The sequence below is a fragment of the Arvicola amphibius genome, chromosome 15 (genome assembly GCF_903992535.2).
Source record: "Arvicola amphibius chromosome 15, mArvAmp1.2, whole genome shotgun sequence".
Classification (NCBI taxonomy): Eukaryota; Metazoa; Chordata; class Mammalia; order Rodentia; family Cricetidae; genus Arvicola; species Arvicola amphibius.
This window is the reverse complement of record NC_052061.1, coordinates 31,456,067-31,471,980: the sequence shown is the minus strand read 5'-3', so window position 1 is coordinate 31,471,980 and position 15,914 is coordinate 31,456,067. Positions and strand designations below refer to the sequence as shown.

General features: G+C 38.6%; 1 protein-coding gene across 7 annotated transcripts in view; it reads left to right on the top strand.

Annotated features, from left to right (window-relative positions):
• The window catches only part of Nfat5 (nuclear factor of activated T cells 5), an 82,824-nt gene that overhangs the window by 54,103 nt on the left and 12,807 nt on the right, over nt 1-15,914 (top strand). For 5 of the 7 annotated variants that reach the window (XM_038312284.1, XM_038312286.1, XM_038312288.1 and 2 more), the window contains 5 exons: nt 3,098-3,270; nt 5,155-5,289; nt 5,400-5,452; nt 7,915-8,047; nt 10,485-10,568. In XM_038312284.1, coding sequence (XP_038168212.1) covers nt 3,098-3,270; nt 5,155-5,289; nt 5,400-5,452; nt 7,915-8,047; nt 10,485-10,568 — 578 coding nt within the window. The remainder of the gene's footprint in view (nt 1-3,097; nt 3,271-5,154; nt 5,290-5,399; nt 5,453-7,914; nt 8,048-10,484; nt 10,569-15,914) is intronic. The other 2 variants (XM_038312287.1, XM_038312285.1) reach the window with 1 other exon arrangement.

Here is a 15,914-nt window from a genome sequence, read left to right as displayed (position 1 = left end):
CCTCTTTCTTTAGGGGCAAGGTTGGGCAGGTTGCAGTACATCATTTTGACTGGCCTGGAACTCACAGAGATCTGCCACCTGAGTGCTAGGTTAAAGGTGTGTGCCACTATGCCTGGCAAATTTTTATTATTATTTTTTATCTGTTTGTTTTGTTTTAGTTTTGGTTTTATTCTTTTTGGAGACAGGATCTCTCTACATAGCCCTGGCTGCACTGTGTAGACTAGGCTGGGCCTGTCTCTGCCTTCCAAGTCCTTAGAAGTTGTGCACCACTACACCTGGCTGATGGGAAATTTTAAAAATAGATTCACTTTATTTATGTCTAAGTGTGTATTCCTTTGTGAGTTTATGTGAATTATGTGTGTGCAATTGCCCACAGAGGATATTGAATCTCCTGGAATTAGAGTGACAGGCAGTTGCAAGACAACCTGCATGACTGCTGGAACCAAACCCAAGTCCTATGCAAGAGTAGCTAGTGCTCTTAGCCTCTGAGCCATCTCTCCAGTTCCTGCGATACTTTTTGGTTTTTCGAGACAGGGTTTCCCTGTAGTTTCTAGAGCCTGTCCTGGAACTACCTCTTGTAGACCAGGCTGGCCTCGAACTCAGAGATCCGCCTGCCTCTGCCTCCTGAGTGCTGTGATTAAAGGCATGCGCCACCACCGCCTGGCCCTACGATACTTTTTATTATTTATTATACTTTTATGATACTCGGGAAAATATTGTTCCAGAGAATAGAAGATTTGGAGGCGCTCTCTCTCTCTCTCTCTCTCTCTCTCTCTCTCTCTCTCTCTCTCTCTCTCTCTCTCTCTCTCTCTCTGTCTCTGTCTGTCTTTGGTTTTTCAAGACAGGGTTTCTCTATATACCCCTGGCTGTTCTGGAACTAGCTCTGTAGACCAGGCTGGCTTCTAATTCAGAGATCCACCTGCCTCCTCTGCTTCCTGAGTGCTGGGTATTAAAGGTGTGGGTCACCATGTTTAGCTGATTTTGAGGATCTTACTAAAATGTTTTAAATAGAACAAACTCTTCTTTTAAAGAGGTTCCTACAGGGCTATAGCAGTGGTTCAGCCATTAAAGGCTAGGCTCACAACCAAAAAGACAAAAAGGGTTCCTCTAGAAAGGTGATGGACTAAATTACGCCCTTTTTTTCTTTCCTAAAAATTCCCAAAGCAGGGAAATGAAGGCTCAGGAGAACGCTGGCTTTTTAGAAGATGAGATCAAGACTGATCTATTGAACTTTTTAATATTAATACTGAGAATAAAAGTTACACAGCCAGGGGCCTGGGGAATGTATCTTGATTGGCCCTACTTTGGATATCCAGCACAATGTGACTTAGGTGTGATGGCACATGTCTGTAACACAAGCACTCAGAGGTGGAGTCAGAAGTTCATAGTCATACTTGACTACATAGTGAAATTGGAACCCTGTTTCCAAAAGAAAACAGAGAAGAAATATTTTTTTAAAACCCTAAAATATACCCTTCCAGAGGTGGCTCAGAGAATGAGGTACTGAGTCACAAAAGCTGTCTTCTGACCTACACACGTACCTTGGCATGCATGCCCCCAACAAGGGTGAACAAATGAATGTTCTAAAAATTGTATGAATAACTTAAATTTTATTATTCGGATTTTTGGTGGATTTGTTTGTTTGTGTTTTGTGTTTGTTTTTGTACAGTCCTGGCTGTCCTGGAGTTCTCTATATAGACAATGTTTATCTTTCCAGGTTTTTGTTCAGTTTTGTTTTTGACAAAATTGAGATAATAATATGTCCATTATTTTGTAATCTGCTTTTCAGTTAATTTAGGAATATTTTGCAGTATTTAAAAATGCTACCAATTTTTAATGCCTATATAACCTTCCACTGCAGAGGCTAGTTACTAACTTTTTTTCCTCCGAGATAGGGTTTTTCTGTGTAGCTTTAGAGCCTGTCCTGACACTAACTCTATAAACCAGGTTGCCCTTGAACTCACAACGATCTACCTGACTCTGTCTTCCCAAGTACTGGGATTAAAGGCATGTGTCTGGCAATTTTTTTTTAAAAATAAAGCATAACCCATTTTGGTTTTTAAAAACATTTTACTTTAGGTGTATGAAGTTTTGCCTGTATGTCTGTGCACCACTTGCATGCCTGATGCTCACAGAGGGCATCATGACCTCTGAGACTTTAATAACAGTTTTGAGCATCATGTAGGCATTAGGAACTGAGGCATTGTCCTCTGTTCTAGTTAGATAGAGCCAGTGTTCTTAATTGCTGAGCCATTTCTCCACTCCCTCATTCTGTTTCAATATCTGAGTTAGCTACAAAAACAAAGTCCATTTTCCTTTCTAAAAGAAACAGAACAGGGGCTGGAGAGATAGTTCATCAGTTAAGAGCACTTATGGCTCATTTAGAGGATTAGGGTTTCAGTTCCCAGCACCCACATGGCTGCTTAGAAGCTGACTTTAACTCCAGTTCCAAGAGATCTGATGCCCTCCTCTAGCTTCGAGGATACCAAGCACACACATGGTGCACAGATACAGTGACAAACAAATGCATACAATAAATAAATAAGACAGTATATAATATCCATAAACACATATGGTTTTTTTTTTTTTTTTTTTTTAAAACAGAGTCTCACTGTGTAGCCTGAGTTTCCTAGAACTTGCTATGTTGACGAGACTGGCCTCAAACTCAGAGAGGTCTGCCTGCCTCTACCTCCCGAGTATCCATTACTTATCTTCATATTTTTGGAATAATTTTGTTTCTTTACTGTTTTTCATTTTAAATAGAAGACTGATGAGAGTAAGAGCTTTAATATTTAAAATTTATTCTTTGGGGGCCTTTTAACTATTACATATTCAAAGAATTAAAAGAATCAGCCTTTTAAATAAAGAAACTTGTTTTAAAATGTTGTACTATTGCTGGGCAGTGGTGGCACTGACCTTTAATCCTGGCACTGAGGAGTCAGAGGCAGGTAGATCTCTGTGAGTTTCTGACCAGCCTGATCTACAACCATCTCAAAAAAAAAAAAAAAAACAAAAAGAAAAAAACCTCAGCAAACAACAAAATATTGTACTATTTAGAGAATAACAGTATCACTTGGTACATTTTTTCTGTTTTTAGCGTGGACTGCGTAGGAATATTGAAGCTGAGGAATGCCGATGTTGAAGCCAGAATAGGAATTGCTGGTTCCAAGAAAAAGAGCACTCGAGCCAGATTGGTTTTTCGAGTCAATATCACAAGGAAAGACGGCTCCACTCTGACATTGCAGACACCCTCTTCCCCTATTTTGTGTAGTAAGTAAGAAAATGGAAATGCTAGATATATGAAGAGTTCTTAAGCTCAATTTTTCAGGTATCTGTAAAATTTAATGTTTATACTTCAGCTTATGAACATGTCAGACTTGAAGCACTTTAAAGCTACAGTCAAGAGAACACAGTGGTGCTGGATGGACTGTGGTGTATGCCTTTAATCCCAGCATTTGGGAGGCAGAGGCAGGCGGATCTCTGTGAGTCTGAGACCAGCCTGATCTACAGAGTGAGTTCCAGGACAGGACAGGCTCCAAAGCTACAGAGAAACCCTGTCTTGGAAAAAAAAATTGTTAGCTGGATTGGTAGCACAGACTGTAATCCTAGTTAACTAAGAGTAGAAGCAAGAAGACGGCCAGAGTATAGTCCAGTCTGTTCTGAAAGACAAGATATGTTTCAGACTCTAAGTCATTCTTAGCTCTTACCTTAGTGTGAATTTAAGGACAGCCTGAGCTACCAGAAATCCATCTCAGAACTTAAAAATATTAAAATACATTAGAAAGATACATAACCATTTATAGGACCCTATTATCATCATATGCTGATTTTGTAAAGGGCTGAAGAGAGGATGGTTGTTCTTCTAGAAGATTTAGATTTGATTCCTAGCATTTACAGGGTAGTGCAGAGTCTCAGGGATCTGATGCCCCATTCCCCCTCCATGGGCAGTGCATGAATATGGTACACAGACATACACGCAGGCAAAACACATAACATTATGTTAAATTAAAAATGAGTAATTTGAGGGCTTCTAAGATAGCTCAGCAGATAAAAGCACTTGTTACCAAGCCTGCTATTATGAGTTGGGTCCCTGGAACCCACATGGTAGAGAGGGCTGACTCCCATAAGTTGTGATATACAATAAATAAATTTTAATGTAATTTAAAAAATATTTTACATAATTTGAGCCGGAGATCGTGTTACTTAAATGTCCTGGATTAGTTTCCAGCAGTGTCCTCCCAAATAAGTTAAATAGGATGCCAGAAGGCAATTGCCTAGCCCTAGGAATTCTAAGCATCTTTGCCATGAGCTTTTAGAACATTAAAGTGAAACAAGCATTATGTGTAGTATGTGTTTAGGTGTGTGCTCCATGTTGCACATGCAAGGTCAAAGACTGCTTATAGTAATGGTTTCTTTGCTTCTGCCATGTGGATCCTAGGACCCAAGTCTTCAAAGCCATCTCACCAACCCAAACACATTCATTTCTTTAAAAATAGAGTTTTAGGGGCTGCTGAAGGTGGCTCAGAGGTTAAGAGCACTGACTGATCTTCCAGAGGTTTTGAGTTCAATTCCCAGGAAGCACATGTTGGCTAACAACCATCTGTAATGAGATCTGGTGCCCTTTTCTAGCCTGCAGACATACATGGAAAAGGACTATTTATCATTATTGTTATAAATAATAAATAAATCCTTTTAAAAAATAGATTTTTAAAATTTAGTGTGAATGGGTAGTTTTGCCTGCATTTATAACTGTTTACCACATCGTTCCTGGTACCCAAAGAGGCCAGAAGATGACATCAGATCTCCTGAACTGGAGTTACAAATGATTGTGAACGGCCATGTGGGTGCTAGGAATTGAACCTGACAACTTGAGTTTGATACTCTGGACCCACATAGTAGAAGTAAAGAACTGACTCTCACAGGTTGTTCTTGGGCCACCTACCTACTGTGGTATGCATGTGTACATGCGTGCATGCACAGAGAAAGACACAGGTGGATACACAGTCTGATATAAATAAAATGTAATAACTCCCCCCCCCTCAAATTTGTGATTAACAGAAACAACTCATAAAACTGGATTCATGATATAAGTTATAGATAAGACTGAGTGTTGGTGGCTCTTTTTATGGGATGTTTATCTGTATATATCCACAGCTCAGCCAGCAGGAGTTCCTGAGATCTTAAAGAAAAGTTTGCATAGCTGTTCAGTGAAAGGAGAGGAAGAAGTGTTTTTAATTGGGAAGAACTTTCTGAAAGGAACTAAAGTTATTTTCCAGGAAAATGTTTCTGGTAAGTAGGGCATATAAGTGTTCCATGTTTCCCTTGTTATAAGAATACAGTTAAAGCTGCAGAGTGGAAAAGTTCAAAATTTTTTAAGTCACTGTTTTTGTTTCCATCAGATGAACACTCTTGGAAATCAGAAGCTGAGATAGACATGGAATTGTTCCATCAGGTATAATTTAAACATTTGAAGTAATTTTGTTGTTTATTCTGAGCAGTTTCACTTTTGTTTGGGCAACTTCATCAATTATGTATTTTATTTATTCTGTCATATAACCAGGTGACCCCCACTTTGCCATGAGCAGCAGGAACATCCTCTAGAGCACTTTGGCAGGAACAAGTGGGGTCCTTGCAATACCAAGCTTGTAATAGATATTGTGGAAGACTTGGCAGTTCATTTCATTGTCCTGAAGGAAAAGTGAACTGTGATTTAAAGTCTGCTCTTTCTGAGGGCACTGTACCCCTTGTTCTAATTTAATTCTATGTATCTAGTTTTACTAGGTAATTGAAGCCTATGACTCAATAGAATATTTTCTTGTGCTGTGAACACATATCAGTTTGCTATTGTTATTGTTACCTATTTAGACAGGGTCTCACTAGGTACATGCTTTGAATTTTGACATATTGGTTAGATTACTATAATTTTGCTTTGAATTTTGACATATTGGTTAGATTACTATAATCCCCTTTCATTTTAGTACTCTCTCCCCTTTACCCTTGCTCTTCTCTTTACCCTCTCTCTCCCCTTTACCCTGTCTCTCCCCTTCACCCTCTCTCTCCCCCTTTCCCCCCCTCTTCTCTTTCCCCCTACTCTCTCCCCCTTTCCCCTCCTCTCTTTACCCTCATTCTCTTCCCTTTTATTGTCTTCTCTCCCACTTGTTTTTCCTCTCCTCTTCCATTTTTTTATTCTTCCTTCCCTTCTGAGAAATGGGATGTTACCCACCCCACCTCTGTTTTTTTCTTTTGATGAAATGCTCATGTAGTCTAGGCTGGTTGTAAATTCACTATATAGTGAAGGATGACTCTGAACTTCTGCCTCTGCTTCCCAGGTGTTGGGATCATAAACACGTATCATTATGCCTGGCTTCTCCAGTACCAGGGATTGAACCCAGGGCTTCATGCATGCTAGACAAGCACTAACAATTGAGCCATGTCCATCCTCAGCCTAAAAATTAAATTTACATAAAAAATATGTATGATGTATATGTGTGGGCACACATGGCATGTAGTATGTGCATAATAAGTCAGGACAGATTTATGGACTTGGCTTTGTCTTTCCACCATATGATCCAGGTATCAAATCAGTTTGTGTGGTAGATTTGGAATGCTAGAGGTCTTTAGAGGACTGTGATTTTGTTGTTGTTTTACTATCATATAGGATGTGTTGGAGTGTGTGTACATGTGGCAGTCAGAGAACAGCTCTGTGGTGTCTGTTCTCTCCTTCCACCTTTCTATGGGTTCCAAGGTCAAAGTAGGTCATCAGGCTTTTTCAGCAAGCATTTTTACCTGGTGAGCTATCTCCCCAGCCCAGTCTTGGACTTTCTGCCAATGAACTTATAAACTAAATTATTGTCATTGGTCTGTGGTTTTGTTCATTTTTAATTTTTTTAATTTATTATTTTTTTTTTTTCAGAGAGAGAGAGAGGAGTTAAGTGCCTTTCTGGGAAACATTTTCTTAGAGTAGAGTAAGATCTGGTATTCTAGAGAACTGACCTAGAGGTTGCATTAAATGGAAAATAAAACTGAAGTATTCGAGAGGAAAAGGTGTTGAAATGACAGAACCTTGAAACTGGCGTGGTGGTGCACACACCTGTAAACCCAGGTTGAGGGGGAGTAGTAAGACTCACAGGCCAGCCAGGCAAGGTGTTTTAGAGGACATCTGAGTGCGTTTTGTATTGTGCATCCTGACAGATTGTGAGGCAGAGCACCGCAGATCTTTGTGGAGCTTCTACTTTCTTTTGTTTGAGAGAGACAAAAAACAGTACTTTGAAGTGATTAAAAAGTGTTATTATGCTGGGCAATGGCGATGCATGCCTTTAGCTAGAGGCAGGGGGATCTTTGAGTTCAAGGCCAGCCTGGTCTACAGAGTTAGTTCCAGGACACGCTCCAAAGCTACAGGGAAACCTTATCTTGAAAAACAAAACAAAAAACCCAAATCAAAACAACACTAAAAGAAAAGAAAAAAGGAAAGAAAGAAAGGAAGGAAGGAAGGAAGGAAGGAAGGAAGGAAGGAAGGAAGGAAGGATGAAAGAAAGAAAGACAGACTTATGTTGTGAAAATAAATATAATTAGGTTTGGGGAAGAATAAATACTTAAAAAGAATGGACGGGAAAGGGAAGACTTCTGAGGAGGTGGTATTTGTGTATAAGACCCGGTATGGGTAAGGAACTTTTTGTCTGAGAGAGATGAAAGTATTACAGTTTGAGAGAACAAGTCTGAGATAAAGCTGGAAATCTGAATGGAGCAGGAAGACCTAGAGATTGAAGCGGGTTTGAGCTCTATAGCAAGACCTGGCTCTAAAAAATCTAGTGCATTTTTTTTTATAAACAAAGTTTTTAAAATCTGTGCAGATTATGTATTTTTCTCTTTTAACATTGCCTTTCTTTCTGATTCTTAACACTTTTCTTTAATTAGAACCATCTTATTGTGAAGGTTCCCCCGTATCATGACCAACATATAACTTTGCCTGTATCAGTGGGAATATATGTTGTGACCAATGCTGGAAGATCTCATGATGTTCAGCCGTTTACATACACTCCAGACCCAGGTATGTCAAAATGAAAAACTCTGAACTAAAATGAATAATTAATTTTTAGTCCTTTTGAAAAAGTTTGATGTCCAGACAACCAAAAAATAAAAAAAAAAAATCCTGTAAATATTAATTTTTACTAATTTGACTTAGAGATGGGTATTTTCTAAAAAGACAGCTACAAGATACTACTGTTGTTCTTAGAAACCTTTCCTCCTGTTCTCAATAATAGAAGAGCTGACAGTGCTTGAAGGCAAGTGCTCCAGAGTACGCACAGCTCACTTCCTAGTGAAGACCACTGTTCATTGAGTGCCGTTAAATGTAAAGGTGAAACTCCCAACTGGAAATTGCTAATGCTCTAGTTTGGCTGGTTTATTACTCCCTCTCTCCCCTTACTTTGGGTTTGGTTCCAGGGCCTTAATATGCTAATTACATGCTTGACCACCAGACTAGTTCTCTGGCCCTAGTGTGCATTCTAAAAAGGAGAATCTTGAAGTGATAAGTAATAACATAAAACTAAACTTATGATAAATGTTTTGGTAGTTTGGCTGGTTTGGTTTGGTTTTTTGAGACAGGATTTCTCTGTGTAACAGCTCTGGCTATTCCAGAACTCTCTATGTAGACCAGGATGGCTGCCTGCCTTCTGAATGCTGGGATTAAAGGCCATTTGCCACCACTCTCTGGCAATGTTTTAAATATAATTTTAAGCACTTCATGGTTTAGAAATCAGTGTGGCATGTGCTTTTAATCCCAGCAGGCAGATCTCTGTGAGTTCCAGGATAGCCAGAACTGTTACACATAGAAACTGAGAACCTTTATCCAGGGAGGAAAAAGGAAAACAAAATTGGAGCACAAAAGTAACTGGGGTTAAAGGCTACACCACTACTGCCTTGCTTTAAAAACATTTTTATTAGGTTTGAGAATTCAATCTGTAGTGTAAAGTGCTTGCTGTGCAAGTGTGAAAACCTGAACTTGATTCCCTGAACACATTTTCTAAAACCAGTTGTAATGGTGTGAGCTTGTAAGTACCAGAGCTAGTGAGTGTGAGATAGGAGACCTGAGACTTGCTTGCCAGCCAAGCCTAATCAGTGAGCTCCAGGCCAATGAGAGACCCTGTCTTAATAGAAAAAAGTGGTTGGTTCCTAGGGATACCTGAGGTTTACACATACTGAACACACATACATATAATAAAGGGAATTAAATATAGGTTAGGGAGATGGCCCAGTCAGTAAAGTACTTGTTGCACAAGATTAAGATCCTGAGAACCATGGCCAGGGCCCACACAAGAAAACTGACTACAGTGGTACATGCCTGGAGAACTGGATTAGTGACTGTTTTAGGGTTTCTGCTTTCTGATAGAACCCAGGACCGCCAGCCCAGAGATAGAGCCACCCACAATGGACTGGGCCCTGCCCCATCAATCAATAATTAATAACATTCCTTACAACCAGATGTTATGGAAGTGGGTGTTATAGAAGCATTTTCTCAAGATTGTGTGTTGTTGAAAAGTTACTGCTCTTGTAGAGAACCCAAGTTCAGTTTCCAGCACCCACATGCACTGGGGAAGTGGAGGCAGGAAGATCTGTGGCTTGGTAGCCAGCCAATCTAGCTAAATCTATAGATGACCACCTGATTTGACTAAGACAGTGTTTCCTCAACCTTTCTAATGTTTTGACACTTTAGTACAGTTCCTCACCCCAGCCATAAAATTATTTCTTTGCTACTTTAATAACTGTAATTTTGCCACTGTTATCATAAATTTTTGGTATGCAGGATATCTGATAAATGACCCCTTTGGGATTTTGACGCATAGGTTGAGAACCATTGGGAAAGGAACCCTTGTCTCAGCAATAGTAATAAAAATGATTACCATTTGAAGCCAAACCCACTTATTTGGAGTTCAGTATTATCATTTAGAAATGATCTTTGTTCTTCAGCTCATAAAATCAAAAGCTGTTCTGGAAGATTTAATAGTAGGCTTACTGTTCTCCGTTAATGCTAGTAAAGATTCTTTTCCAAAGTTTTACTGAAAGAATAATCATAGAGCTAGTATGTTCATCATGCATATTTTAATTTACTTTAAATATTAACAAATGTTTTTGGGTTGGTACTTGTAAATAAATTCATATAGGTAAATAATTTTTTTTCTTGCCAGTGCTCTAATATAGCTGTTAAGTTTTAAATGTCTGTCTTCGATTCATCTCATGTTACTAATATGTATAGTGTTTAAAGGATTCTTAAAGTTTTCTGTTCTGGTCAGTGATCATATGTCCTATCTACTTGGAGATGAATGCATTTTAGAGGGTAGTCTGCTGGTTATAAAAATTACCTCAACCTAGGACTTAGAGTAAATAAGTCAGTGATGTGCTGAGAAGGTATTCCAGTTAAAGAGTAAGAATATGTGCTTTACCAGGATCAATAAATTGAAATAAATATGTGACTTTTATTTTCACAGCAGCAGTTGGAGCTTTGAATGTCAGTGTGAAAAAGGAGACGTCTAGTCCAGCAAGGCCTTGCTCTTTTGAAGAAGCCATGAAAGGTACCAAGTTGATATTTCTTAGATACTAATTTGGCCATCCTACGTGTTCACTAGTAAACCTTAGTGCATTGTCTGCTCTGATGTGCTCTGATACTTAGCAAGGTGTTTTCCAAATTATAAAATATTTGTCTGACTTTACTGATGCAGAGACTTGTTTTTCAGTTTGCTTTTTTCCTTTATTTAGCGTATTGATAGACTTTAAAAACAAAACCATAATAGACCAAATATGATGGTGAATATTTAATATGAATATTAAAAATTTCCATCTCCCCTCCTCCCACTTCTGTTTTTAAATTCTTAAGTGTAAAAAAGAAAATCTTTAAAGGGAGACTGAAGACTTGGCTCAGCAATTAAGAGCACTGCATTGGCTGTTCTTCCAGAGGTCCCAGGTTTGATTCCTAGCACCCCCGTGGCAGCTCACACTGTTTTAACCCCTGTTCCAGGGTAGTGGACTCCCTTGCATACATGTAGGCAAATGTACATAAATTTTAAAAATATAATGAAAACAAAACAAAAACTTTAAGGGCCTTCAAGATGACTCAGTGGATAAGAGCATTTGCCAGTGGTCTGATGACCTGGCTTAAATCCCCAAACACACATGGTGGAAGAAAAGAACCAACTCTGACATTTTGTCCTCTAACCTTCCCGTAGTATGTACACTTGGGTACCCACACATACACATAGATTAATTAATACATAAATAGAAAAAAAAAAACAAAAAACAAAGTCCAAAGCCCTTAAAAGTAATAAACACACACACAAAAAATAAAACAGAAGTCTGCTGGTAGTGGTGCACATGTTTGATCCTCAGCACCCATGAGGCAGAGTCAGGTGAATCTCAGAGTTCAAGTCCAATCTGGTCTACAGAGCAAGTTTCAGGACAGCCAGGAATACACAAACCCTTTCTTAACGCCCCCTCACCCCAAAAATGTAAAGTAGAAATTATGAAGCTTTTTTTTTTTTAATGAAAGGATTGTACTTGTTACTAAGACCAAAAAGACTGACATGAACTGTAGATAATATGAAAAGTTGCCCTGGGATCTAACCATTCTTCCTTCTGATATGTTTATAATTTCCTTACCAATTAGGATGTTTGCTTTTCGAAACTATGACAGTTCTGGCTGTCCTGGAACTGGCTTTGTAAATCAGACTGACTGCAAATTCAGAGATCTGCCTGCCTTTGCCTCCCCAGGGCCACCACTGCCCTGTTCTACCTTTTTTTTTTTTTTTTTTTTTTTTTTTTTTAATTTTCTTTCCGAGACAGGGTTTCTCTGTAGCTTTGGAGCCTGTCCTGGAACTAGCTCTTGTAGACCAGGCTAGCCTCGAACTCACAGAGATCCGCCTTTCTCTGCTGCCCGAGTGCTGGGATTAAAGGCGTGCGCCACCACCACCCGGCTGTTCTACCATTTTAAAACAACAACAAAAATGGGTGTGATGCCTACAGTGCCAGTACTGGGCCTGTCAAGCCTGCTGTCTCAGAAAGCCCTAGTACAAAGAAAACCATAAATATAAAGTGATTTAAGTCTGTTACAGTGTGGTAGGCAGATTCCTGCTCCACAGTATGTTGTGATGATGCTTTTATGCCTTTATCTATGAAGGTACAGATTACATAACGTTACCAGTTTATATCCCCCCCCCCATTTCCTGCCGTTAAATTCATGTGGATTAAATGATATAAAAGGGTATAATGAACTTGGTTACAATGAAACTTCTCAGTAGTAAAACTGAGAATTCATATGTAGAATATAGTTCCTTACTTGCTATTGTAATTGTGACCATGAACCTTTTCCAGAGTAGATTAGTAAAAAACTATGAGGTTGGGAACACACTGGGAAGTTTATGAGACTCAACTAAAGACAGCCACAGCCTGGCTGTGTAACTAGTGTTCATTGAGCATTTACTTGAAGTTGATGCCAAGCTCTTCATAAGAAAATGAAGCCGGAACTCAGAAATTAAGTGACTTGTATAAGGTCACTCAGCTTGATTGAAAATTTGTTTCAGCTTCATTCTATAGATCTTTGTCAGGCAGTGGTGGCATATGCCCTTAATGCCAGCCCACCACCCAAAGTCTGAGGCCAGCCTGGTCGACATAGTGAGTTCTGGGACAGCTAGGACTACACAGAGAAACTGTTATCTCAAAAAAAAAAAAAAAAAAAAAAAAAAAACCAAAAAACAAAGGGAGAAAGAAGTATTAATTAATTAATCAATTAACATTCATTAAATGAATACTCTAATTACTAAAGAATATCAAGTATGTTTGTAATCTGACCTGTTTGTTTTGCAACAGGATTTCATTCTGTTAACCAGGCTGGCCTGGACCTCCTGGCAATCTCCTGTCTCAGCCTCCAGTATGTTGGGATTACAGGCGTGAGCCATAGTTCCTGACTATAGTCCACCCTTACACCTGTGTTCCTAGAGAATCGGATGCAGTAGAATAGATCACAACCCAGTCCTGCATGGAATTTCATGTAAAAGAGCATGTATTGAATTTTTAAAAGCAATGGTTTTTATTGTGTTTTTAGTGATAAAATATTTAGTCATTTGAGCAAAATTTTACTAGTTCCCCCTTCCAAACAAACTGAATATGAAACAGGCATTCTTTTTCATAATTCAGATCTTATTTTGATAAATACCTTATCAATTAAAAGTAGGATAAAATGGGGGGTGGGTGGGAACTGGAGTTAAGAGCACTGACTGATCTTCCAGAGGACCTGGATTCAATTCACAGCACCTACATGGCAGCTCATAACTGTCTATAATTCCACTTCCAGGGGACCCAATGCCATGGCAAAACGCCAGTGCACATAAAATAAATATATTTTAAAAAGTAAGGTAAAATAATTTTGTGAAGATGTAAACTAAATTGAGTTCTAAACTGTCTTATAGGTTTAGACTATAAGATATTGAAAATAAATGATATTGAAAATATATGATATTGAAATAATATGTAGATATTGAAAACTCTCTAAAGTACTCTCGCTCTCGCATTTCTTAGCAAAATCCGAGGTGGTCTTGAAATAATTTTTAAAAACATTTGTCATATTATGAATCAAGAAAAATCAGAACTGGAATAAGAAAAGATAACTAATGTGAATATTAATAAGTGTTGCAACTATGTAACAAAAAGTTCAACCATGAGATTATGCAACAAGTAATTCTGAATTTTCTAATGAAAGTCAAAATAAAAACAGAAGATTTTAGTAAAGAAAGTAGAGGTTTTAAGAAAAGAACCAAATGGAAATTATAGACTTAAAACTGAACTGATTTTTGTTTTTGTTGTTGATGTTGCTAGTTATGTTTCGTTGAAACTAGGGGGAAATTATGTCTTCCACTTATAGTGAAATCAAACAAGAAATCATTAATAAAGTGAGACAGAAGGTCAGTCTGGTCTAAATTCCAGAACATAGGCCCGCTCTCCAAAAGTAAATAAACAAAAATGAAAGAAAGTAATCAGTAATAAAAAGAATAGGAAAGTCTTCACATTTTCCTATTTCTCTTAAAGTTTCTGACTGCGGATGTGGCTCAGTTGGTAAAGTGCTTGCCTGACAGATGAGGCCCTGGGTTGGCTCGCCATACTGCGTAAACCAGGTGTGGTGGTATCCACCTGCAATCCCAGTGCTTGGAAAGCAAAGGCAGTGGTATTGGTTCAGATCTTGGGCTTTGAGTTTAAGCTACCTTAGGAAACATGAGAGTGTCTCAAAGAGTGCAGGGGGCTAGAGAGATGGCTCAGTGGATAAGAGCATTTGTTCTTGCAAAGGACCCTGGTTTCATTCCCAGTACCCACATGGTGGCTCACAGCTGTCTGTATGTAACTCCTGTTTCAGGGATTCTGACCCTCAGCAGTGCATAGTACACATACTTAGAAACAGGCAGAATGCTTATACACATAATGTAAAAATAAATATTTTTTAAAAGAGCAAGAATATCAAAAGGAAATTGAAAAATAAATGAATAAAAATTAAAATAATAACATTTGAAACTTTCTGAGATGCTAGGCACAGTGGCATGTGATCTGTTATGCTTACACCCTGGAGGCTGAGAAGGGAAAATGAAATGTTTGAGATCAGCATGAGCTGCATATTAGTAAAAACTCTTAATAATCTGTATTTCTGCTGGGCTCGTGGTGGCACACACCTTTAATCTCTTTAATGCACTCAGGAGGCAGAGGCAGGCAGATCTCTGTGACTTGAGGCCAACCTGAAATACAGAGAGAGTTCGCTGGGACAGCCAGGGTTACACAGAGAAACCCTGTCTTGAAAAACAATAAACAAGACAAAAAAAAAAAAAAAAGACATTTCTTTTCCAGAGTCTCAAACTTCTGGATCAGGCTTTAGCTGTGTGATCAATTCAGAGACTGTGATAAACAGTAACAGTAGGCTCCATAAAGTACCAGTGGCAAATTCAAGTAAAGTTAAAAAGAAAAAGAATTGAAGTCATGGGGTGGGGGAATGGGACTGAAGTAGAAAAGTAATAGTTGCCACTCCTAGCTATAAATCAATAGCTACTGGAAGTGGGGGTTGATAGAGGTAAAAAATAGTGAGAAATGAATTTAATGCACCACCTTGAATTGTTCAAGTTTCTAAAACATTGAACAGAGAATAAAAATTTATAAATTACTTTATGTTTTCTTAAATTTTTACTGTGAGATACTTCAATAATCTTAGCCTTTAAAAGGTTGGAATGCTTGGAGATTACTAGTCTGTCTACTAAAATAAGCTAAGCATGATCTTTGTTTAGTGTGGCATGTGGGATACAGCTTGATATTTGAACCAGTTTAGTTTATTATTTAGCCTACAATCTGGGGTATTTCTTTAGTGGTGGGGGGCTCTCTAGGTTTCAGGTGTTCCTCAGTTTGATTACCTGGCATGATACTGCATAAATAAGCCCGCCTTCTCAGCCCATACCAAGAATTTTCAAGCCGAGTAGGGGTGGGGATAAGTAGCAGAGTGGGCAGAGTGCTGGCCTAGGATGCATGAAGCCCTTGGCTCAATAACTGTCTTTGCCTGTATTAGGCATAATGACCCACACATGTACTGCCGAGTCAAGGCAGGAGGATCAAAAGTTTGAGGTAACTCTTAGGGTACATATCTAGCTTGAAGCCAGCCTGAACTACATGAGAGCCTCTCAATGGGGTAAGGGTAAATATATCATCCATTATAACATCAAAAAAATAGACATTTAAGTAAATAGAATAGACATTTATGCCAGTTATAGTGGTACACCCATACTTTGAGCTGTTGGCGGCTAAGGCAGTAAGATAATAAGTTTGTGGCCAGTCTAGACTGTATAGAGACTACTTCAAACAAAAAAATAGGTTTAAACAATGGCTTATAGTAAACAGATGGG